This window comes from Delphinapterus leucas, chromosome X (assembly GCF_059928025.1).
Source record: "Delphinapterus leucas isolate spDelLeu-1000000601 "Yukka" chromosome X, BTC_Dleu_Yukka2, whole genome shotgun sequence".
NCBI classification, from domain to species: Eukaryota; Metazoa; Chordata; class Mammalia; order Artiodactyla; family Monodontidae; genus Delphinapterus; species Delphinapterus leucas.
In genome coordinates, this window is record NC_143150.1 from 26,748,543 (window position 1) to 26,772,255 (window position 23,713).

A 23,713-nucleotide genomic window follows, 5' to 3' on the forward strand; every position below is an offset into this window, starting at 1 on the left:
GGAGACTATTCCAATAGCCCTATAACAGTGCAAGGGGTGGGGGGGGGTGGGGGGGGGGAGAGAGAGAGAGAGAGAGAGAGAGAGAGAGAGAGAGAGAGAGAGAGAGAGAGAGAGAGAGAGAGAGATCACGAGCTGAAATAAGTGCAGGGTTAGTTGGTCCGCAGAGGTCTCGTGGCCTGGATGAGGGGATGATGCAGCAAATGTCAGTGTGGAGGGGAAAGACTACTTGACATCCAAACTGGGTGGTACAGCCCAATGGATGCCTGGAAATGATACTGATGATCTGGGGTTAGATGGCTGCCCCTGATGCCATGATACATTTTCACATGGCTACCTCTTATCATGTAAAGTCCCTGCAACTTGGATATTATCCCAGGGAAGAGGGAGTGAAAAATCCTGAAATGACTAGGAAATCACTAAACTTGCCTGAATTTATCTGGGTGTATCTTTTCTGCCATGTGGCAAAAATGAGGCGCCAGTAACAGGAATATAAAGAAAGTTATGGTTTTGCAAAATGGAGTTAGCTAGTCATCTGTGAAAATCTACCTCTACCATAAAACTGTCTTCTAAGAAGACGGCAATAAGACACAGTAAAGGCATGAATCATTAGGGGCTTCTGGACTTCTAAAATTTTTTGATGATTAACCTTAAGACTTCTTATTTTCTTACTTGGCAAAATTCCCTAACCAGCCCTAGTGTAAGTGTACCTTTTCAGCCCTTGTTATTACAGTTTACTTTGTTACTATAGTTTGCAGTTTACAGTTACTACAAGTATCCTTGAATCATTTAATGAATGTAGGACTTACAGATTTCATTAGTGACCACTGAAAAGGAAGGCCGAAAATCTGAGCCCTTCCACTTTGCTCACAAATGTTATCTAATTCATCAGCAAATTCTGTGACTCTCTCTCCAAAATATATCCTAAACCTGACCACTTTATGCAATCTCCATCACTATAACTCTAGCATGTAATTCCAATCTTTAGTCACCCAGGTTGTCTTCCTGTCCCTTAAACATGCCAGGATTGTTCCTGTCCCAGGACCTTTGCGCTTCTTATTCGTTCTGTTTAGAATACTCTTCCACCATATTTTCACATGGCTAACTCTTATTCAGGTCTTTAATTAAATATTACCTCCTTAAAGAGACTTCACCTGAACCCCTCCTTCCCAAGCTCCCAGTTAAAACAGTCCTAAGTCATTCTCTATCATAATACATAGAGCACTTATTGGTGCCTGAAATTATTTTATGCATCTATTTGTTTACATGCTTACTGTTTCTCTCCTTCCAACAGAATGTGAGCTCCTTGAAGGTAGGGATTCGGTCATGTTTCCCCTACTGTATCCCAGCTGCCTAACTTGGTATTGTAGACACTGAATATTTCTTTATTCACTGGTTAAAAATGTAGAAGATGTTGAAGACTGGAATGAACCTGACCACAGGCATCTGCTACTGCCTTTTTGAAAAAAAAAATTCGCATCAAGGTTTTGTTTTTGTGAGTTTCCTTCTCCTCTCAAAAGCAGAGTGCAAGCAAGCATTCTAGTGAATTGAATGCTGTTGTGAGTTGAGTTTCAGTAAGTTGAAATTTTAGTTGGTCCTTATGGTCAACAATTTAGGCTTCTCATGGTGATGAAAGGGAATTGTAAATAATCAACCTGCTCAGGCTTGCCAGGTGAACTCAAGGAAAGTCTAATTGAACAGATGACTCCCTGTCCTCTAATTGCAAGGCTATTAGGTGATTTGACTTTGTCAGACAAGAAAAGAAAGTGAGGTCCTGAGATGAGTTCCTCTAGGGAAGAGAGTTTCATAGTTGTCACAAAAATCTGGGAGTTCTGTGTGATGTTAATTATCCTGGTGTGGTCTGAGAAAGTTGGCAGCCTCAAAGATAACAGAGACTTAACCCCCTTAGGCTTTCTGAGCTGTGAAATGCTCTCATAAGCAAGTAGGTTACCTGGGAAGACTAACGGAGACAGGCTAATGAAATCCATATGGTTGGTTACTTTGGGCAGATGGTCTGCATGCCACCTTGAAAGCACCTGAAGTTTCTAGGTGGTCTTTAAGGGCAGCTTTAAATTGTGCATGGTGAAGTTGTCGAATCTGCAGACCACAAAGGAATGGCTAAAGATGGACTAAGAGATGAAGTCAGTAGTCATATATATATATATATATATATATATATGTATATATATATATATATTTTGCGGTACGCGGGCCTCTCACTGTTGTGGCCTCTCCCGTGGCAGAGCACAGGCTCCGGACGCGCAGGCTCAGCGGCCATGGCTCACGGGCCCAGCCGCTCCGCGGCATGTGGCACCTTCCCGGACCGGGGCACGAACCCATGTCCCCTGCATCGGCAGGCGGACTCTCAACCACTGCGCCACCAGGGAAGCCCTAGTAGTCATATTTTATAATAGGGGTAGGAATGGGATCAGGAGGATGGGGTAAGGATATAAATGAGCTTTCTCTCTCCTCCCAAAGCCAGAAAAAAACCCCACCTCTCTTCCATTGAGCAAGCAGAGATTATTTTCTTTTATTTTTGAGAAATACCCCTCCCTCATGTCTCCACAGAGCCTTATTTGGACAGTCTCCATGCTTCAATTGCTCTATTGCTGGGCCCTTTTCTTAAAAGTCTCCTGGGAGTTGTAGAACCCTTCATAGCGTTAAAGAGATTTTTCTGATATTCTAACTAAGCCCATAAGGGAGGTAGAGCAGGGAATATTTCCCTTGATAGATGAGGAAACTGAGACCAAATGACCCTTGCCCAAAGAAAAACAAGAAAGGCATCAGTGGATGTGGATTGCTGCATTTGTGGCATTCACTCTAGTTTTATGGACGCCTTCCTTTTCTTTGCCTTCTTATCTTGGGTCCTTTTGAGATTGTCAGGGCCTGGAAAAATGTCATTTAACAATGTGTATAGGTTTCCTTTTCTAATTGATCCATCAAAGGGAATAAAAACAAAGATTAACCAGGAGATGATACAGATGCCTTAACATGCGCTGTCCTAGAGGCTTGATTCGTGCATGGGACCCCATGTTTCTATGAACACTCACACCAGAAAGGCACTGAGATGCAATGGGAAGAGGACCCAATCTGGACTCAGAATTCTAGCTTGTCCCCTCTGAGCTGAGCGACTTTCGACTTTCGGCAAGTCACAAGGTCATCTTGCCTCAGGTGTTTCCTCTCTGAAGGAGGTGTAATAATACCTGTTCTGGTTGCATGGCAGGATTGTCGTGTGAATAGAGTATGGTAATGTATGTGAATATGTGTTGAAAATCTAGCCCACTAGATTGTGAGCTCCTAGGGGATAGAGGCCATTTCTGTTTTATTCATCACTTAGCTGACCTTCCTGCTGGGGTTACAGAGGATCATTAACCCTACTCTTGTTCACCGAGAAGCATACCCAGAGACTGGCACATGCTGGGAAGTCGCTCCATAGAAATAAACACCATCAGCTACCCCGGAGGGATGATCATCTAGTTCTCTGAGATGCCTATATTTTAAGTCAATCTGTTTCCCCAGATAACCTCCAAATATGGCGAAAAAACCTATCTAAGTATTTTCATGTGATTTGGCAAAAGGCAGAAATTTAATTTCGTTTATGGAGATGGCTCTGCAGTGCTTAGCCTGGAGTTTGGCATATAGTAGGCACCTAAAAAAAGTTATTGAAAGAGTGATGAATAAGTAATAGAATCTAGGGCATTGTTATTAGCCTGTCTTTGTTGCCACATTTCCTCCATTCTCTCGGAGACAGATATTGGGTGTGTTGTGTGCATAGTTGTCAGGTCAACCTCTACTCCCTTGGTGAGTGTCCTTTCCACCCAGCTTGAGACTTGCCTGCAAGGAAGACCCAGGAAACCACAGATCCCTGACAGCTGAGGGATGGGAAAGGCTGACAGCTGTCTGAATGTACCATGTGGCCAGGCCTCGGCATCCTCACATCGTACCTGCTGCTCCACCTCCAGTCTTAACCTGGAGGTCTATGAGCCTTGCTGTGTTATGTATTATATGACATAGGAAAATAAGAGTTTTGGGGGAGGATAAGGCAGCATCAAAAGGGCTATGTAAATAATTAAAAAACAATTTCTTTTTTAAAATTGTTAAGTAATACATACAATAAATGTCTCTGGCCTACCATTCCTTGGTATCAACTCATCTCCTGTTGCTGCTATTATGTGTTCCCTAGTGTGTAGTTGGCTGTGTCCGCAAGCATTCGGTCACATCCTGTATGTCTTCAAACTAATTAAATGTGGTTGCAGTTGTCCGGGTACAGTGTCAAGCTCTCAAATTCTTCATGGTACTTGCCGAGAAAATTTTTAACAAAAGAATTTTTACATTTTGATGTGTTTCCTACGGTGAGGAGATGGGTAGGGTTAAGGGAGGTCTGTTGTGGTAAAGCTTAAAGATTAATGGTTAGTTTTCTTAATCATGTCCAAATGTCACCATACCTAGCATAGGGGAATTTGTGGAGAGATTGTTCTTCTTTCCCCATAAAGTTCAAAAGCCCTATAATAAATAACCAATAAATGTTGAAATGTGGACTCTGATTGAAAATGTGTGTGTGTGAGTGTGTGCGTGAGAGAGAGAGAGAGAGAGAGAGAGATTCAGAATGTATAAGGAGAATCTACATACTCTTGGAGGGACTACTTCCCCCCAAAATAATTTTTTTTGAAATACAGGGCTCTTCTTTATGCTGCCTGCATTTCAAAAAAATTTAAAAGTTAAAGTGAGCGATGACAACAGTAACAGTGTTGAGATAAAACATTCTTCATGAGTAATTCAACTGTGCTTCTTACGGCTTAGAATGTCTGCAACTCAGAAGACAGGGCAGTTCCCTTGGTGGTCTCCAGATAAAGTTCAGTTTTTCTGTCCTACCTGGGGTGCTGGAGCAAGGCACGTCTCTCCCCATTCCATTCCATTTATATTTATTTTCTTAAAGGAGTTTAAATTAGCATTAACACTTCAGTTTAAAAAGCAACATCCTTTTATACCCTGAACTATCTTCAGTGGGGATATGGCCAAGTATCTGGAAAAGAATTCACTTTGTTATAAAGCAGAAACTAACACACCGTTGTAAAGCAATTATACTCCAATAAAAACATTAAAAAAAAAAGAGTCAAGCATCATAGTGGTCTTCTAATATTTCTAGGGGTTTGAAGGCAGAGAGAATTTTGGAATTGCTTTTTCTCCCAGATCTACTTTTTAACCTGAATCGGCATCAGGTTAAAATTTCAAAACCTAGTGGAGAATGATTGTTTCGGTGTAGCTTTCCAAATCATAGTGGCATTTCTCTGGGCAATGACAGTGAAGCTGTCGACTTGTTTTCTAGCATGGATGCCTCCACCTCTGGTTGGGACATTTAGTTTTGGAGCTGCTGTCTAAGGAAATCAGTTTTCAAGTCAAGAGGGTTGATGGTAATATTTCAGATGTCTCTTCCAGCTGCATGCATTTGGTTTGGTCCCTCCCTGCCTTTCCTGATGGAACAGGTCCCTCTGTGCCAGTGACTTTATGTGATTGTAAGATAGCAGCTGAGGATGGTTCAGAAAATGAGAGAAAAGAATCATTTAAAGATGTCATCATTTTAATGGCAGCCTTACCCAGGACAAGTTAAAACGTCTGCAGGGCAATTAGAAAGGAATTTTCTTTTATTTAATTTTCTCTAGAGGGCTGGCCCCGGGGCTGTTTTATGGTGTTACTAACTTGGTCCCTGTGGTTTTAATATGGAGTGAGAACGGGAAGAAATGAGCTCATGTTATGTTTGTAAATGTTGCATGTGATCTTGTTTTATCCTCTAAAGTTCAGAAGGCATGCCATCAGGGGTCCTCGATTTTTTTTTTTTTTTTTTTTTTTGGCATGTGGAGGAGTTACTGCTCTTAAAATAGCCTTGAGATCTTGGAGGACTGAGAGGAAAGTGACATGCTGTGGCGGTTACATCCCTGAGTAGGAGACGATGTGTTCTTGCTGGCTGCCTTCTCTGATTTATGGGGTTCAAGGAGGGGTAAAGTAGAGGATTTTGAGAGGACAGATGGCTTGGAGACCAATTGGTTGGGCCCCTCTGTATTATATGAATACCAAGCATTCCCTTTGTTGGGTTTACAGAACATTTTTCAGTACAAGCAGGCTAGGAGCTGCCTGTCCTATACTGCTCAGTTCCACTCTTAGATCATCAACTTTTTTGTGCTGTCCTAAAGAACTTCTCCATTGTCCTTACTGCTGTCGCTAGCAACCAATGGAGGAAAAAGAAAAGTGGCGTGCGGGAATTAGAAAATGATTTGCACTTCTTTATACCTAGAAATATCTGGCTCCTTTTCGAATCAGATTTTCAGAACAGTTCCATTTCCATACGAATTACTCACTGGCTGTAAAGGTCACTAGGAATTGTTGAGCATTGGAAACCGCAAACCAGTTAGAATGTGGCAATAGCTTTGCTCAGAATTGAATGTTGACTCAAATTGGCTCTGGTAATAAGATGCTCTTTAATGAAACCATCATTGAATGGATTAATAGATGCTTTCCTAGTTTTTGAGAAAGATACAATATATGTGGGGGATGTGGTCTGGGCGTGGGGACATTGACTACTTGGTCACAATTTCAAGCCTTTGTGTTAGTAAATCTTCCCAGAGAGCCTCCTTTGCCTGCAATATGGATGAATGGCCTTTGAAAGCTTAATGGGAATTGATGCCGCCTATCGATTACCATTTAAAGCACACCTTCCTAATTTCTAATCATCGCTGAAGGAAATATGCTTTCCAGTGGAACAAGTATCCCTAATTGGAGGGTCCAAGTCTGGTGTCTCGATAGCTTAAGTGGTCCTTCTAGCAACTTGGTGCCTATTGGGTTGGTGAACATAAGCTCTGCTGAAGGTTGATACTAAACCAGATTTCCGTGGAGCTGATTATGTGCTGAATACTCAGCGGATGGAAATCCCTGGCTTTCTGCCCTGAAATGTGTGAGTGATTTCATGAGGGCAGGGGATTATTCCCAGATAAGCTTCTGGAACTGCCAACGTAGTGAGGGTCAAGGCCAGGTTAGTTCCAGAGGATCTTCATATCATTTTGATGCTTCTAGTACTAGGCCCCTGTCCCTGGTTGGAGATTATGAACTGCTCGATAAATAGTGGTAGAGGTGAGATAGGGATATCCTGAGCCAATGAGATTTCTGGAAAGGGTCTCAGAATTAACCCTTTCTCCTTCAGGGAATGAAAACAGTTTTTAGTTAATTGCTATAATTTCAAGAAACACACTCCTCCTGCTTTCCCATGAAACAACTGGACAAATCCCATGATGATACATATAGAAATATATTTCTTACTGATTTCTTAAAGCAAGCTGGTTTAGAACCAACATTTGTTTACTGTGGATCTTTGAGGAAAAGTCAGTAATTATACCTGCCATCCAATAATTTGATTATTGGTTGGAGAGAATGACTAAACTTTTCTTCTCTACCTACTACACAAGTGGCTTCTGGATCACTGCTACAACCAGTTACATGGGTTACAGTAGCAGGCAGTGGTATGGATAGAATGGGTCCATTTTCTCACTGAAACCACCATATTTTCCTGGTTGGGGCAACTGAAAAATCATGTGAGTTCTTAAACACTCCATCGGTAGCCTTTCTTATAGACCAGTTGCTACAGAACAAAGATATTGGTATTTTACGTAAAAGTGGTTTTGTTCATCATATTATCCTTCTATAATATTCTCCTTCGATCTTCTTTCTTCTTTCTCCTTGACAGTACTTACACTTTACTAACTTTTGCTAGTGAACAACTTGCTGTTTCCCCACCAAGATTTGGCCTATGTGCGGGTAGTGAGGGGGAAATAAATCTACTCAAGAAATTAAAACAGGGCTTCCCTGGTGGCACAGTGGTTGAGAGTCCACCTGCCGATGCAGGGGACACGGGTTCGTGCCCCGGTCCACGAGGATCCCACATGCTGCGGAGCGGCTGGGCCTGTGAGCCATGGCCGCTGAGCCCGCGCGTCTGGAGCCTGTGCTCCGCAACGGGAGAGGCCACACAGTGAGAGGCCCGTGTACCGCAAAAAAAAAAAAAAAAAAGAAAAAAAGAAAAAACAATTACCAGCTTCCCAGAAAATTGAATTATCAGCATGTACATGAATACTTGAAACAACTGTAATACATTTCAATAGAAAACCAATGTCTAAAATAGAATATGTAATTTTATAGTTCATCACTCCTCAGATTCTTAGAGTCAATTACCTAACTTCTGTGAACTGCTGAGACATAAAATCACTGCTTTTGTAAAAGCTAAAAAGGAGAATAGATATTATTTAGTTCAATCCCCTCATTATTCAAGTAAGGGGACCAAGGCCGACAGAAGTTAAATGACTTGCCCAAGGACAAACGATCACTTTGTGGTAGGGTTGGGATTCAAACCTGTGAGTTCAAACTCAGTGCTCTTGACATGCCCCCTGTGATGTCGCGCAGGAGTCTTAGTTCTAAAGGACAATGAATTAGGTCACCAAGCAAGTAGCTCTGTATTTAAGATGCTCTGCTTTGATAACATTCCCACCATTTCCCGATCCACCCTTAAAACACTGTGAATCTGCCTTTGTGAGCAGATGATAAAATAAAATCCAGCAGGCCCAATGAACTGTAAAGCACTTACTCTGAAAAATTCTTTTGTTGAGCCGGAGTCCAGGGTCCCATATGCAATTTCAGTCTGCTTAGCTAAGTCTTCAGCACTCTCTATGGGAGAAACCATCCTCTCCACAGTCAGGAAAGCAGCGAGATTGGCCGTATAGGAAGAAATTATGATCAGGGTGAAGAACCACCAAACCCCTCCAACAATGCGCCCGGAGAGTGATCTACAAAACAAAGACCAATCCAGACCCAGAGGGGCCGGATTTCAGTTTAAGAAATCCTTATCTTTACTTTTGGAAAGAGGAATGGTTTCAGTGTAGCTGATGAAAGAGGGAAGTAAATGATGTCAGGGAATTAACACATCCAACAAGAGTGACATGTTGACAGTATCACCACATGTCATGGTGGCATGTGATGATGGTACATGCATAATGCCCTTCAGGCCTACATGGGTTTCAAAGTAGGATTATTTATTTAATCACGGGAAAAAATACCTTCTTTTTGCCAGTTCCTGCTTAGGTGTAATAATTGTACTTACCTGATTCTCCTCCTGTGAGCTTTTCTGGGCACACCTGTGGAAGACTGCTCTATTTCCTTTAAGGCAAGTGGTTCCCAGCCTTGCCTGTACCTTAGAATCATCTGGGGTCTTTAAAAAAACTTCTCATGCTCAGACCCAGCCAAGACCAAAGAAATCAGAACCTGAGAGGTGGGACCCAGACATATGTATTTTTAAAATCTCTCCAGGCGATTACAATGTGCAGTCAAGGTTGAAAAACACTGATGTAAGGTGATGTCATGGGAGAAACAGAGTCGAAAACCTTTGCATATTTGAAGAGAAATGATTAGGTGCTAGCTAGTAAACAAGCACTATGCACTATGAGTTCAACAAATTTAATATAGACATTGCCATTCTGTGGAGCTGATTACCCATAAGGCAAGGGGCCATAATATTTATTATTGTCTTCATATAAATGGCTAGTGGGGCTCAGGAGTTTAGATCCAGAGACTGAAACTCTTCCCTTTTACAAATTGAGATGTAGCACATAGGACAGGCCTCAAGTGAAGTAGGAAACTACCTGATTAATAGGATTTGAGAAGCACTAAAAGGTTTGTCTGTACCCTCCCCCACCAAAATAATCAAAACAAACAAAACCATCCCCACTGGCCCGCCCTAGAAATTCTTACTATTGGAATTATCCTCTGAACTTTCTTCAGGAGGCTTGGTCAAAATGTAACATTTTACTTCAACAGCATCTATTATCATATTATCCTGGATTAGTCTATGCAATTAGTGGAGAATGGGACAGAAGAAGATGGGTAAGTTTTAATCAGGGAAAATTTTGTTCTTAAATGGAACTGTGCATGGGCATTACTTGGGGTGTTTGTTAAAATGCTGATTCAGAATATGAGTGCTCAAAAATCTGGACTTCTCAAGCATCACTGGTGATTGCAGTGGTCTGCGGCCCAAACTGAGAAATATTGTTCTTCTTCTACATCAGTGATTCTCAACTCTGCCTGCACATCAATATCATTGGGGGAGTTCAAGACAACACAAAACAAAACACAATGACCAAAAAAATGCCTAGGCTCCACCCCAGGCCAATTAAATCAGAATCTCTGAGGGTTGGACCTAGGCAGCAGCACTTTTATTTTTTTTTTTTTACATCTTTATTGGAGTATAATTGCTTTACAATGGTGTGTTAGTTTCTGCTTTACAACAAAGTGAATCAGTTATACTCCGGGGCAGCCAAGATTGGGAGTCATGGTCCTACGTCATGAATGCTACTCAGGGAGAGGGTCTGTGGGCAGTTAGGGGGCAGTGTGAGGGCACTGAATGCCCAACGGGTAAGGGCTTGTAGTGAGGAAACTTCATCTCCTTCACAATGCTGCTGAAGGCTGGCTCTGTTTGCAGAAATGAAATCTGGTCACTAGGTTTTATAAAACATTGCCACATCATCCCAAGGATAGTTCTGCTCTGTGGTGGAGCGCCATCCTGGTTAGGCTGTGTTCTCTCATGCCCAGAAAAGCTCACAGGAAAAGAACCCACTCTGTCATAGAGTCAAGAATAGGCGTAGGAGCCTGGCACATCTCCAGGCTCTGTGGGAAGAGGGCAGCTCTGGGCTGAAAGCTGGCAAGTCAAGCTCTTCTCTGTCTATACTCGCATTTTACCACTTTGAAGCAAATTTAAATTCCTGTGTCCCAAGATAACCTTTTTTTTGGCCTCTGGAAAATTCAGTTGTTTCAGATTTTACACCCTGATCAAATAATTTTGGCAGGTGTTTTGATAAAGAGTATTCTTTATTGATTAACTGTAACAAAACTGTTTGGTTTTTTAAAGCCTGTAATTCCTATTGGTCCCTGGATGCTTCACATAACCCTTACGTATTTATTTCTGAACATAAGCACTTTTAGCGTTTGGGATGTGCACATCTGCTTCGCAACAGATTTTCTAACTGATAGTTATACTCTCTCAGGATTTCACCTGGGAACATTCCCCTTTTAGTCAGAAGATGTAAAAACATCTGAAGTCAGAAAGAATGTCCCATCTGAATGCTAAAAGTGTACAGAATATTTCAATTATGAATTTGAAACTTTCATGGTCTTTCTTCATTGTTAACATATACATTTTATTCTGGGTTGATCTGACTCTGGAAATAATTTTACTGTATAAAAGATGAATGCTCAAAGTAGCATTCGTAGTAATAGGGTAATAAAAATGATAATAATAGCTAACATTTAAGGAGCACCTCCTATGTGCCAGACTCTGTTATAATTGTTTACATGTGTCAACTCCTTTAATCCTCCATCCCTTTACAGATAAGAAAATGGAGCATTCTACAGATAAAGAAATTGGGGCACAGAGAGGAGAAATAGGAAATAAATCATCTAGACTTATGCAATCGGAAAGACATGCCCACATTTCTGTAGTATAAAATACTCATGTTTTGTATAAGAAAACCCAAAATGGTGTGTAAATTATAGAAGGAGCAATTTTCCTACAAACACTGAGAAATATAGCTGCAGGAAAACCAAACATGTTTGGATAATTATTGTTTATTATCTGTTGTTCATTTGGAATGGAACTGTGAATGTCCTCCTTATTTGGGATGATGGGGTTTTACTGAGACCAAGGGGAAAACTGATTTTGGAGTAGTTCCAGAATCATGGTTTGGTATGGAAAAGGGTGTGTTCTGCTGCTGTGAATACTAATGGTAGTTTATGTATTATCTGCTTGAAATGTGGAGAACAACACAGTAATTTATGGAAATTACGTTTGTGCCATTCTATTGCAGCTAATGGACTGTGGCTGTGTCTGTGTGATCTAAAATCAAGCCTGCGCATCATAATCTGGTTCTTTTGGCCACCTTAATGGCTGACTCAGATAATCGTGTGGTTGATCTGTATGACTCGGCTGAAATTGGCTGTTGACATGACTGAAAATAAACCTAAAAGCAAAATGGTCTTTTTTTGTGGCCTCTTGTCTACATGGCTGTTGATTTTGGCAATTATGTGGTTAATACTGTGATAGACCTACGATCATGGAGAATTTTGGTGAATATCCACATAGAAATGGTAAAATAGTATCCACGAGCATCAGCATAGATGGAAAAAGGAGCTTCCTTGGAATCAGCGTTGAATGCACAAGCTTGCATTCAGCATTCTCCCTTCAAGACAGTAGTAGCTTTTGTGCCAGTTCAAGTGAGAATTTAACCTCTGTAAAATCTAAAAAAGCCAGACTTATAGAAAAACAGAAGAGAATATAGGTTTTCAGGGGATGGGAGGTGAGCAAAATAGGGGATGTTGGTCAAAGTGTACAAACTTCTAGTTATTAAGTGAATAAGTTCTGGGGATCTGATGTTTTTCAAAGGAATGGATTTTTAAAAAATATAAATAAAATTTTCTGTTCATCAAGAAAAGAAAAAAAAAGACAGTGGTAGCTTTGACAAGAGTCTTGGTGGAATTTCTACCACTTTCTTCCCTTGTATGTCATGGATGCCTAAATCCCTTCACTGAGAAAATGTACAGTGGAACTCACAGGGAAGAAGCTCTATAAGAATTTTCACATTTCCCTTTTCTCATTAGTGAAACTATAGCCTTTTAAATCCACATTTCACATGGAGGCTATATAAAAAGTGACTGATGGGTCAGCCCCGTCACATTTTTAAAAGGATCTATTAAAACAAGACAAGACTTTATAGTTGAGTTAGAAAGACCTGTCATTTCCCAGTATCTTTTCTTCCATTAATGCAGCTTCAAAATGTTTAACATTCAAGTAGTTTTGTTGCACAAGACAGATTTTGAGGTTAGCATAATGAAATGACCGTAAAATGCTGCCATTTAGTATTTATAAAAAATGCATTAAAGGAACATATCATACCTTTTGAAGAAACGTAAGAGGAGACATGAAGTTAATGAAAGTAAATTAGCAACAAGAGAAAAACAGACATAACGTTGCAAAATAATGCACAATGCTCATGTTACCTGTGATCATAAGAAACTAGAGTTTCCGAGTTAATAATAAAATGTATTTTATGGCCTATGAAATGATAATAAAAGTGAGCTATGTGCTGTAACCTGCATCCTGTAAGTAAATTTTGAAATCGGCACTTTACTACCTTCACAAGATGAAGACCCGGAACTGCAAACTGCCTCTCTCCTTTGCACAAACTCTTTATCATTCCTTTTCTCCCTCTTCTTTCTTCCACAGTAGGCATCATTTCTACACTGCATTCAATGCTGTGTCTATGACAGATTTTTAAAAAAATGTGCAGAGTCAATCTTTGGTTCTTATAGTCTTCTCTGATGGGAATAACTAACCATCTCCCAAAGACTGAAAACTACGGCTTTCAGCCAGAAAAGTCATGAAATAGTTGTAATAAAAGTCCTGCTACTACAATTAATTTATTACCACACCACTACTGCTTTGAAGTGAATTTGCAGTTGCAGTAGGATGAAGACACTGGTCATACATCAGTAAGGGAAAGGCTATTGTCGCTTTAAACGGAGCCCCAAACTCTCCTATTGTCTTTGATCCCATTCATTTTTTACCCTTCGTGTATTTTATTATTCTGCACATACTTTCCATTTAAAAAAGGAGGATCTATGTGTCAGCTAACCTGGACAGATCCCCTGCCTGCTTCTCCAAAGTGTTTGCTGTCTGGAAAACTTAACAGGAGAATAATGCCCATGGAACAATCTATACACAGTAACCGGGTTCAAGTTAGCGTGCTCTTTCCATTTTCTCTGGTGCAATTCCCTGGAACCTTGTATCTTCAACTTGGCTAGTCCTCAGATGTCCCTGCAGCTTTAGAGAAAGTCAGCAGGGGGAGCATTTGTCTGGAAGGACTTGGACTCTGGCCTGCTTAGCAGTTCTGTCAACGTTTTACAAACGAAATAAATTTCAGATTAAAAAGAATTCCAGCCACCTGTCAATATCAGCAAGACATTGTGGAATAATACAATCAAAATGTTTGCAAGTTGTGCAATCCTTAAGGAAAGCACTTTATGGGTTCAAGAAGGAATGTTGTTGGTTATTTCTCATCAGAAATCAGCTATTTGGCACTGACTAAAATTTTAACCGTATTTAGGAACTAAAATGCAAGTGCAATATGAACGATTAGTATTTGTGGAGCCAGGATGGTTAACAGCAGCCAGTTTAAAAATGATAATAGGCGACGTGTATTGAGAACTTACTATATGTCAGGCACTGTGCTTTACATTTTATAGATGAGGAACTGAGCCTTAGCAAGTTTTAGTACCTCGCCCCACGTTACACAACAGCTAAGCGGATTGTGAATCTAGTGAGATGAACTCCAGGACCCGCATACCTAATCACTATGCTCCCTCCATCTGGCTACACCCACTGGCTATCTCCCCATCCCCCAATCAGGGGGAAGAGGGTTGAATGCAATCTCCTCATACTTTCTTCTCCTGACTACCCCCAACAAATTAGTTCGTGTATGAATATAACCTCAGCTTATGACATTGATTACTCAGTCTCCACCTGAATTGGTCACCCTGAACAATTGGGGTAGTTGAAAATATCAAACCTAATATTGACATAGACTCTTTAGGCTTCTAGGTTACTGTTCATAGCTTTATTTGATGGCAGTGGAATCATGCTCAGTTTTCCTTGTGATGTCTTGTTGCTGATTTCCCAGTCTTTAACTTTGAGTGAACACATGTTCAGCAGCATTCTTAAATGCTCACTGCCTATTTTCTTAAACAGCCAGGGCAAAGGTACTGTTTCATCAGAGGTTGGGAGACTGGAAAACATCTCTTGGGCATGAGCACGAGGAAAAGAATGGAACAAACAGTGCACCTTTAGGTCGGTAGTGGGAGGCTGTGTGTGGTAGTGGAAATAATTGTACTGCTGGCTCTTAGAGCCTCCGTGCCCTCGGGTTCCATGACATTATCTCTCCGGGTACTATTCCTTTCTCTATGATATGAGAAAAGCAGTATGACGTGGAAAGAGCACAGGTTCTGGAATTGGAGTTGGGTATGAATACTGGCTTTTGTCATTAGCTGTGTGACTGGGCAAATTACTTCACCTGAGCATCACCTTCACCTAAAAAATAAGTACGATGCCCACCTTGTGGTAGTGTTTTGAGGATTAGAATTCATATGATAATACAGGTAAAGTGCCCAGATGCAGTGGGAACTCAGAGAAAATTGTTCCTGGGCCCTCAGTAAACGGATGCAACTGGATTAATTTATCTCTGACATCTCCTCCTGCTATGATATTTGATAATTCTACTTTAAAATGTGGTCTCTTATAATGCCTTGAATTGCTCCAGTTTTGAGAAAAGTCAGAGTGTACAGTGCATGCTCACATTCTGGGCTTTCTGGAGAGTTTGCATTCCAAGGATGGCCATTGAACAGAAGTGGGGCTGTGTGCCCCATTGCTGGGTTGAGTTGTGACCAGCATTTAGAAAAAAAAAAAGAGAATAGATAATATCAGAGTGCATGGCACACTGTAAGGGTAATTTCTGGTGAAATTTTGTTACGTACATATATGTGTACTGAGTTGTGATGGAAAATTTATCTCTGACCGAGGGTTGTGCTCAAAACATTTGAAAGCCATCACTCTCTAGGACAGTGTCTAGTGCAGAATAATAAAATCTCTACCTTGAAAAAAGCACTTGATATATTTCAGCGCCACAGAAGAGCCACAGCTTAAATTCTGCTACAAAAAATGAAAATAAAGAATCTTTCCAGCTTGTCATTTTCAGGCCATCATTTTTAAGTTATTACTTAATGAGGTAATATGCATAAATACTTCTAAAAACAAACGGCCTTTTAAGAGTCCTGTTTGAGTATGCACAGCAGCATGTAGCACTCCAGTGGGGATATCACAAATTTAGCTTTGGAAATGCACTTACAGAAACCAATAAAATCTCCAGCCTTAATGAGTCTTTAGCATTGTCTCAACACAGATTACCAGCCATGTTAAAATCATTCAATTACAGGATCATTCAGAAACCCTCATCTCTTGAAGTGAACATTTTAAAAAATCAGAAAAGAAGGAAACTAGCACAATTCACTCCCAGATGATATCACAAAACGACACACATCCCAAGCACAAAAGGAATAGGGAGTGAAATAATTTGGAGAATCTGACCAAGCAGCTTGAGGGCGGCAAAAAAGAATGAGAGATAAATGAGGCTTACCCCACACGTGTTCTACTAAAAAGCTGCTGAAGGTAGTTACCAGCTATGTATACTGCAGAACTCCACTTTAAATGTTTTGTGCTCCACGTGGATAACCTCAAATGAAATATGCTATAAAAGCATGGTAGGTGACCTTCTGAGTCCTTCTAGTCTAAATGAAAATCCGTATATGTTTGTATAATTGACTCTGGTCAGTATTTGAATTAATGTTCAATTTTACCAAAGCTACAACTTTTTATTTCATTTTTTTCTGATTATAAAGATGTTACATTTGCTTACAGTATTTTATAATTATGCATTTGCCACCATTTTTGTTTAGGTGAGTCGACACTTTAAGTGGGTAAGATCTAGGATAGTCACATTCAATACCTTCAGTAGCTTCACTGAGGTAAAATATGCATACCATACAATTCACCAATACAAGTGTACAATTAATGATTTTAGTAAAGTTAGAGTTGTGCAACCATTGCCACAACCCAGTTTTGGAAAATTTCCAACACTCTGAAAAGTTGCCTTGTGCCCTTTTGTGGTTAATCCTGATAGGAATGGGACTAGGGTGAGGCAAGTGAGGCATTTGCCCCCCACACAAAATTTAAGGGGGTGCCAAAATCTCATTAATCAAAATAAAGAGAATTTTAGTATAATTTTTTTAAAAAATCAAAATTAATTCAAGAAAATCCATGATTAACAAAATAGCAAATTTTAAAATAAAGATTGGATCTGACCCCTGTACTTGCTCTACTCAGCTTCACTTGCCTCACCCTAATCTTGATCCCCTCTCTGCTCCCTCCAAGGCCCCGGAGACCAACAACGTGCTTTCTGTCTCTATTGATTTGCCTATTCTGGACAAATGGAATAATACAATATGGGATAGTCAATAAATGGAATTCAAGTAATGGAATCATATGGTAAGTGGCCTTTTGCATCTGGCTTCTTTCATTTAGCATCATGTTTTCAAAGTTAATTTAGTAGCATGTATCAGTTGTCCTTTTTTTAGTTGCTCAATAGTTTCCCATTCCAAATGTGGTACGGATATGCCACATTTTGTTTAGCCATTCGTCTGTTGATGGACATTTGGGTTGTTTCCACTTTTGGCTATAATAAATAAAGCTCCTATGAACATTTGTGTATAAGTCTTTGTGTGGATATATGTTTTCTTTTCTTTTAGGTAAATAAGAGTGGAGTTGCTGTGCCATATTTTAAGTGTATGTCTAATTATAAGAGACTGCCAAACCATTTTCCAATTTGGGTGTAGCATTTTGCATTCATGCTACTAATGGATGAGAGCTATAGTTATTCCACATCCTTGTCACCACTTGGTATTATCTGTCTTTTTGATTATAGCCATTCTAGAGGATGTGTAGAGCTGTCTCACTGTGATTTTAATTTGCATTTCCCTAATGACTAATGATGTTGAGCATCTCTTCATGTGATTATTAACCATTTGTATACCTTCTTTGGGGAAATATCTATTCAAATCTTTCATCCATTTTTAGAATTGGGTTGTTTATCTTCTTTTTATTAAGTTGCAAGAGATCTTTATATATTCTGGATACAAGTCCTTTATCACATGTATGATTTCCTAATATTTTCTCCCACTGTGGCTTGTCTTTTCATTTTCTTAATGATGTCTTTTGAAATGCAAAATTTTTGAATTTTGGTGAAGTCCAGTTTATCAACTTTTACAGTGGATTGTGCTTTTTGCGTTCTGGAAACTCTTTGTCCAATCCAAGGTCACACAGACTTCCTCCCATATTTTCTTCTAGAAGTTTTACTGTTTTAGTGATAAAGCTTGGGCAAGATACTACAGTGAAATAGTTCTAGGCAGTCAGAGAGAAAAAATGAAAACTGGAGGGGAAAGTGGAAGGTTAGGAGGGTTTTAAAGAAGAGTTCTGTCTTTTAAATATTTTCTAGATCCAGTCTCTGGACAAATGAGAGAATGTTCTAGCTCAGTTAATGAGGAAACCATGCCTGTTTGTTCTGATCAAGATTTAGTGTTAGCTTTATCTGAATAATATCAATATTAGCTGGCAATGTTGCCTTTATCCGAGTTCAAATGTTTGCTATAATGTGTATAAATTGATGATACCATAGAAATGCATGAAAGACATTCAAAGCAACACCAATAACACACTCACTTCATGGACGCAAGCAAACAAAAATGGCTTGATGATAATTTGTCACTGGATGGAATGTTAAATGAAAGAAATCTGGACTTGAGATGGGTGAATATCAGATGTGCATGAATGGATCATGGCCATAACATGCAAGGAGGCATTGGGTATGACATGGAAACAAACCTTGGAGAAATATCACATCCTTGCTGCATAAAGGCACCCAAGGAAAACCAAAGACTGTTAAATATTCCAAATTCATTTGGAGGATCAGGAGGGCTTTGCGGGTCACGAGGTTCTTCATTGTTGTCTTCCAAGTGCCATTCGTAAGGGCTGAATCTGCTGACTAGGAAAAGAACTACACTGACTCCAATGTAAGCGAAGACGATGCACATCCAGATTTCGTAAGCCAAGGGATCCAGAAACGAGAATACTCCTGGTTTTGATTTCTGAGGCTTCTTTATCATGATGGAGATGCCCAGGCTCATAAACGGCTTTGAGAAATCTATGACTTCTTCACGGACCAGCGTTATAGTGAGTGGAGCAACAGCTATATCAGCCCTCTGGAAAAAAACATTTTTTGACTTTTAGAGACAGTATTTCCATTAGTCATTTGCCACTTAATATACCTCTTTGGTAGAAATATAAAGTCTTAAGTCACTATAGCCAGCTGATTTGTCAATGCTTTGGTTAGACAAGTAGTAGCATTCAGTGGGTCCTAAAATACTCTAACTTGATGGTAAGTTAAGGAAAAGACACTTCGTCCTCTGAGGCATATTGGCTTAGGGCACCTGATTCAATTTTTTGTCCTAAAATTGTTTTGCTACCTTGCAACTCAACTTCTACTCTCCTGTGACATACCACTGTTTAATTCTTATATTCTTATTTTAATTTTCATTCACTTATGTCATATCTCCCTTACCTGACCGGAAATTCTTGTGGGAAAAGCATAATAGTCTATACTTTTGATATGTGCCTCCCTCCCCACCATGAGGTGCAACACAGGACTACAGTACTCAGTTTAACACTTGAGTGTTTGCCATTATTCTTGACTTATTTCTTTGAGAGTATGTCTATAAAAACATAAGTTCTTTGAAGGCAGGGGTTCAATTTCCTATTTTTGTATCTATCACTGCAAAAGATCCTAAACTAAAGAAACTGTAGATGCCTAAAAAATAAGCTCTTGACTATTGAATACGAAATATGCAAACATGAAAGAATTCTGCATGGGCAATAAGGGCAAAGCAGTTATTACAATACATATTAATTTATATAGTAAGCCATCATTTCTAGTGATAAATATCAGTGTAGCACTCACATGTATTGGATCAATAAAATAAATGTGTCAGTAGTGCACTGCATAATTAGTTCAGGCAAAGGCAGACGATGTTTTTATATTAGTCCCATGGAAATAGGCACTAGGGACTTCTACACTTATTTCTTTTGTCTTCCACAATAGTTCCCTTATGTCAGTAGTAGGTTTTAGTCTGGAGCCAGGCCTTAAAACGCATACTTAGAGAAATGCTCATAAGGAAAGGCGCTGGATGGCATATCAGGTGTAAAGTGAAAACACCAATTTTGACGATCGTTTTTTCTTCGTTAGATAGTTATGCCGCAATACCCCTACCAGTGGGGGAAGAATGATGAAATCTGAGACAGGGTTTTTTTTTTTTTTTTTTTTTAATGTTTTAGTACTTTGATTTGCATACGGTGACTCAAACTGGTTAAGAAACACTCCTTAATTAATTGCAGGGGAAATGCGGTAATAAACAGCCAGCTAACATTGATTCAGTGCTTACTCTGTGTGAGGTGCTGTGCTAAGCCCCTTATATATATTTAATTCTCACAGCAACCTTGAGGTTGGTCCATGATCATTCCCATGTTAGAGAAGGAGGAAGTGAGGTACTGAGAGGCTGGGATTAGAACCCTGGTCTTCAGATTCCAGAACTCACTCTCTTAACCACCATAATATTCTAACTCCAGAGATACTTGCACGTTTCTACTATGTATTACTTTACGTACAATAATCAACCTCAGCCAACGCCTCTCGGGTTCATTCCAGTGTATATCTGAGTGCCTATTCTGTGCCAAGCACTATTCTTGGTGCTAGGGGTGTAGCAGTGAGTAAGACAAACAGACAAAAATCTGCTGCAGAATGTATGCATTTATTGAAGCCAACAGCCTGCTGACCAAATCTACCTTGAAGGCTGACTACCATCTCAAACTCACCATTTCTAAAATTAAACCCATCATCTATCACCGTGAGGTTGATTCTTCTTTAAGTCTGTGAATGATGCTTATTCCAAACGTTTCCCAGTCCCTAATCCTTACGTACCCTCTCTGCAGATGATCTTGCCTCTTCCTTTACTGAGAAGATGGAAGCCACCTGATATGAGCTCTGTCACCTCAGTGCCTTTCTTCTCTTCCTCAATATATTGCTGTATCTTTATCCCTGCTGTCATTCCCATCGCTTAGAAAATGAACTCTTTCTTTCTAAGATTTAATCTACGTATTCCTTGCATCTCATACGCTTCTGTCTCCTTAAAATTCAGCTGTTTATTCTCTTTTACTATTTTTTCCTTCTCAATCTGTTCCAGTGGTTCTCAGTGTGTGATTCCCCAGACTTAGCAGCAACAGAGTCACCTGGGAACTTGTTAGAAATGCCAATTCTCAGGCCCCACACCATGTTTATTAAATAAGAAACTTGGGGGGGGCGCCCAGGTGGCCCTCCAGGTGATTCTCATTCTTGCTGCAATTTGAAACCACTGACAGATCTTATTCACTTAATAATTACCTCATACTCAGGTAATTCCGTTTACTGACAAAGAAAAATGAAAGAAAAAAACACTTCTTCCTCCTTTTTTTGATCCTACTACCCTCTTAACCATACAGCATCACTCCCTATCACCACCAATCTTCTTGAAAAATTCGTCTTTACTATCTCTTGATTTTAACACAATGTTTCCCTTATACACCTGTGTTCTAACTTCCATTCCCCTCCAATTTAGTGAAATTGCTTCTTGAACTATATGCTTGGTTACCAAATTCAAAGACCTTTCCGCAGACCACTCATATGATACCACTGGCCCTTAGCACTATATGTATCCTCTTTCCTTAGCTCTCTGATGCTGAAGACTATGGGTTCTTCTCCTGCCTTTCTGAACGTTCCTTTTCTGTCTGCTTCCTAGCTCTGCTCTCTCAGTGAAGATGTACGTTTGTACCTCCAGAGTCTATTCATGGGCCCTGGTTTGGTAGGTAATTTATGAAGGTTTGTGGAATAAGCAAGTCTCTTTAAGGTTCTGTTCTTCCTTTCTCCCCTCAGTATTATTACCTATGGCTTCAACTCTTCCCCCATCGAGCTAACTCCTGAATCACCAGCTCCACATTTCTAACTGGAGGGGAGACAAACACAGATTTTATCTATTTTACTCTTTTGCCTGGGGCCAGACCAGGTGGTAGAAACAAAAGCAACTGAGGAGAATGGAATTGGCCCAAAAGCTAGTGGGGTTTTTTGGCACAGAGAGTCTGAATCAGCTAGAAAGAACCTTGTCGTGCCAAGAGAATTCACAGATAAAGCCACCTTCTATCCCTGCCAACGTATCTCTACCTCCTGCTTAGAACGTGCAAACGCCCTGCTAGCAGCATTTCCCATTTGATCTCATTTGATTTAATTACTTCATTTAACTAGTTTTTTTTTAATCTTTAAAGTCAAAATACTAGATAGTTCTAAAAGAAATTGCCACTTCTTTGTTTTGGAAGGAAGAACGAAGGGACATTTGTGTGAGAAAATCACTTTGGATTGAGTTTAGGGGAATCAGGTTCTTTTTCAAGCACGTCAGGAAAGGATTTTGCGAATCTTGACACCCTTTAAGAGAAAAACCCTATAACTCAGTAACTGAAACACGCACCAGATGATGAGCGCAGCTAAATGCTAACAAGATGTGGCTAGACAGACAAAGCGGGGCTTCTTGTCTGGTTCCCAGGAACGTGCAGCAAAAGAACAGATTCCCAAAGAAAGCCATTTTTATTTTTATTTTTTTAAATTTTATTTATTTTTGCCCGCCTGAGCATCTGTATTTTTTTTTTTTTTTTTTTACTGAGGTATAACTACTGAAGCCTGCGCGCCTAGAGCCCGTGCTCTGCAAGAAGAGAAGGCACCGCAATGAGAAGCCTGCGCACCGCAATGAAGAGACCCCCCCCCCCCCAAAAGAAAGCCATTTTTAGTTTGAAGTACTTTTGGAGTCACACAAGACAACAGGAAGAAGCTGCTCCCCTCAGGCACTTGCTCCGGGCTTTTCTACCTTTACTGAATTGTTTCTTTCTAAGGAGCTTTTTCAGAGACGGCAGTTTGTTTTCCTGGAGGGTGCTTCTTCAATGAAGAACAGTGTTAAATCTGTGCGCAATTAAGCCTCATTGATGTGGACCTGCCTCCAAAATGAGAATTACCACGCTGAACCTGAAAAAAGACCTATACAGACAGAAATAGACAAAGGGATAGCAAAGAGCAGGTAGGAGAAGGCTCAACTGGTAGAGGAGAAGGGAGCAACCCCTCCCACCTCTTGCATGCTTCGTGAGGCCAACGCAGCAGAACGGTCATATCAGCTCATAGCCAGCCTTGGAGAAACCCTTGCCCTCTGCCACCACTATCCCTTCCTCCATATGAAAAGGCTCTTGTCGTGGTCTCTTATTTCAGAGCTCAACGCCTGCTTGGCATAATGTCTGTGACGCAATCAACATACTTATTAGAGGAAATGGGGAGTAGCAGGTAACTAACCAGTGTCAGAAAAGACCCATTTAGCTCTCCTGGGACAGCTGTAGCATGCAGATGAGCGGGAAGGTCATTTTCAGGTCAAGTTAAAGATTTCAGGTGCCAACACTGATGAAAAAGTGAAAAAGGCAACTCCCCAAATGGCATTGCTTTCCTGGTCTGGGCTCCTTATGTAAAGCCAGCTGTGTCTGGGATCGAGTGCTAAGAATTCTCCATAGGGCAAGGGAGCAGCTGAAATTCGGACGCAGTAGTGAACTGTCTGACTTGTGGCATCCTGAGTCAGTCCAGCGGCCTTTTGTCCTCAAGCCTCTGCCTGTGCTAGTAACAGAAGTCAGCAGGCCATTTTCAGAAACCTTGGTGGGGAAGTAGGTGGTGTGACGGTGCTCTGGGTGATGGACAAAACCCAGCTAAATGGAAAGACCTCAGGGTAAGAGTTTGCTAGCGCTTTTGCTTGCATCTTGACTACTTAAAGGATTTTCATCAAGCGGCTTAAGAGTGGCTGTGTGGGCTCAGTAAACACACAGAATTAGGTTTGATTTTTCCACTCACCAGTGGCAAACCCGGAG

At 40.4% G+C, this 23,713-nt stretch overlaps 1 protein-coding gene across 2 annotated transcripts in view; it reads right to left on the minus strand.

The window, feature by feature from the left end:
- Window positions 1–23,713, minus strand: part of GRIA3 (glutamate ionotropic receptor AMPA type subunit 3) — a 282,525-nt gene that overhangs the window by 43,339 nt on the left and 215,473 nt on the right. For both annotated transcript variants that reach the window (XM_089904122.1, XM_022561870.3), the window contains exons 11-12: window positions 18,566–18,942; window positions 8,621–8,819 (exon numbers count right to left, since the gene is read on the minus strand). In XM_089904122.1, the coding sequence (XP_089760248.1) occupies window positions 8,621–8,819; window positions 18,566–18,942 (576 nt within the window). The remainder of the gene's footprint in view (window positions 1–8,620; window positions 8,820–18,565; window positions 18,943–23,713) is intronic.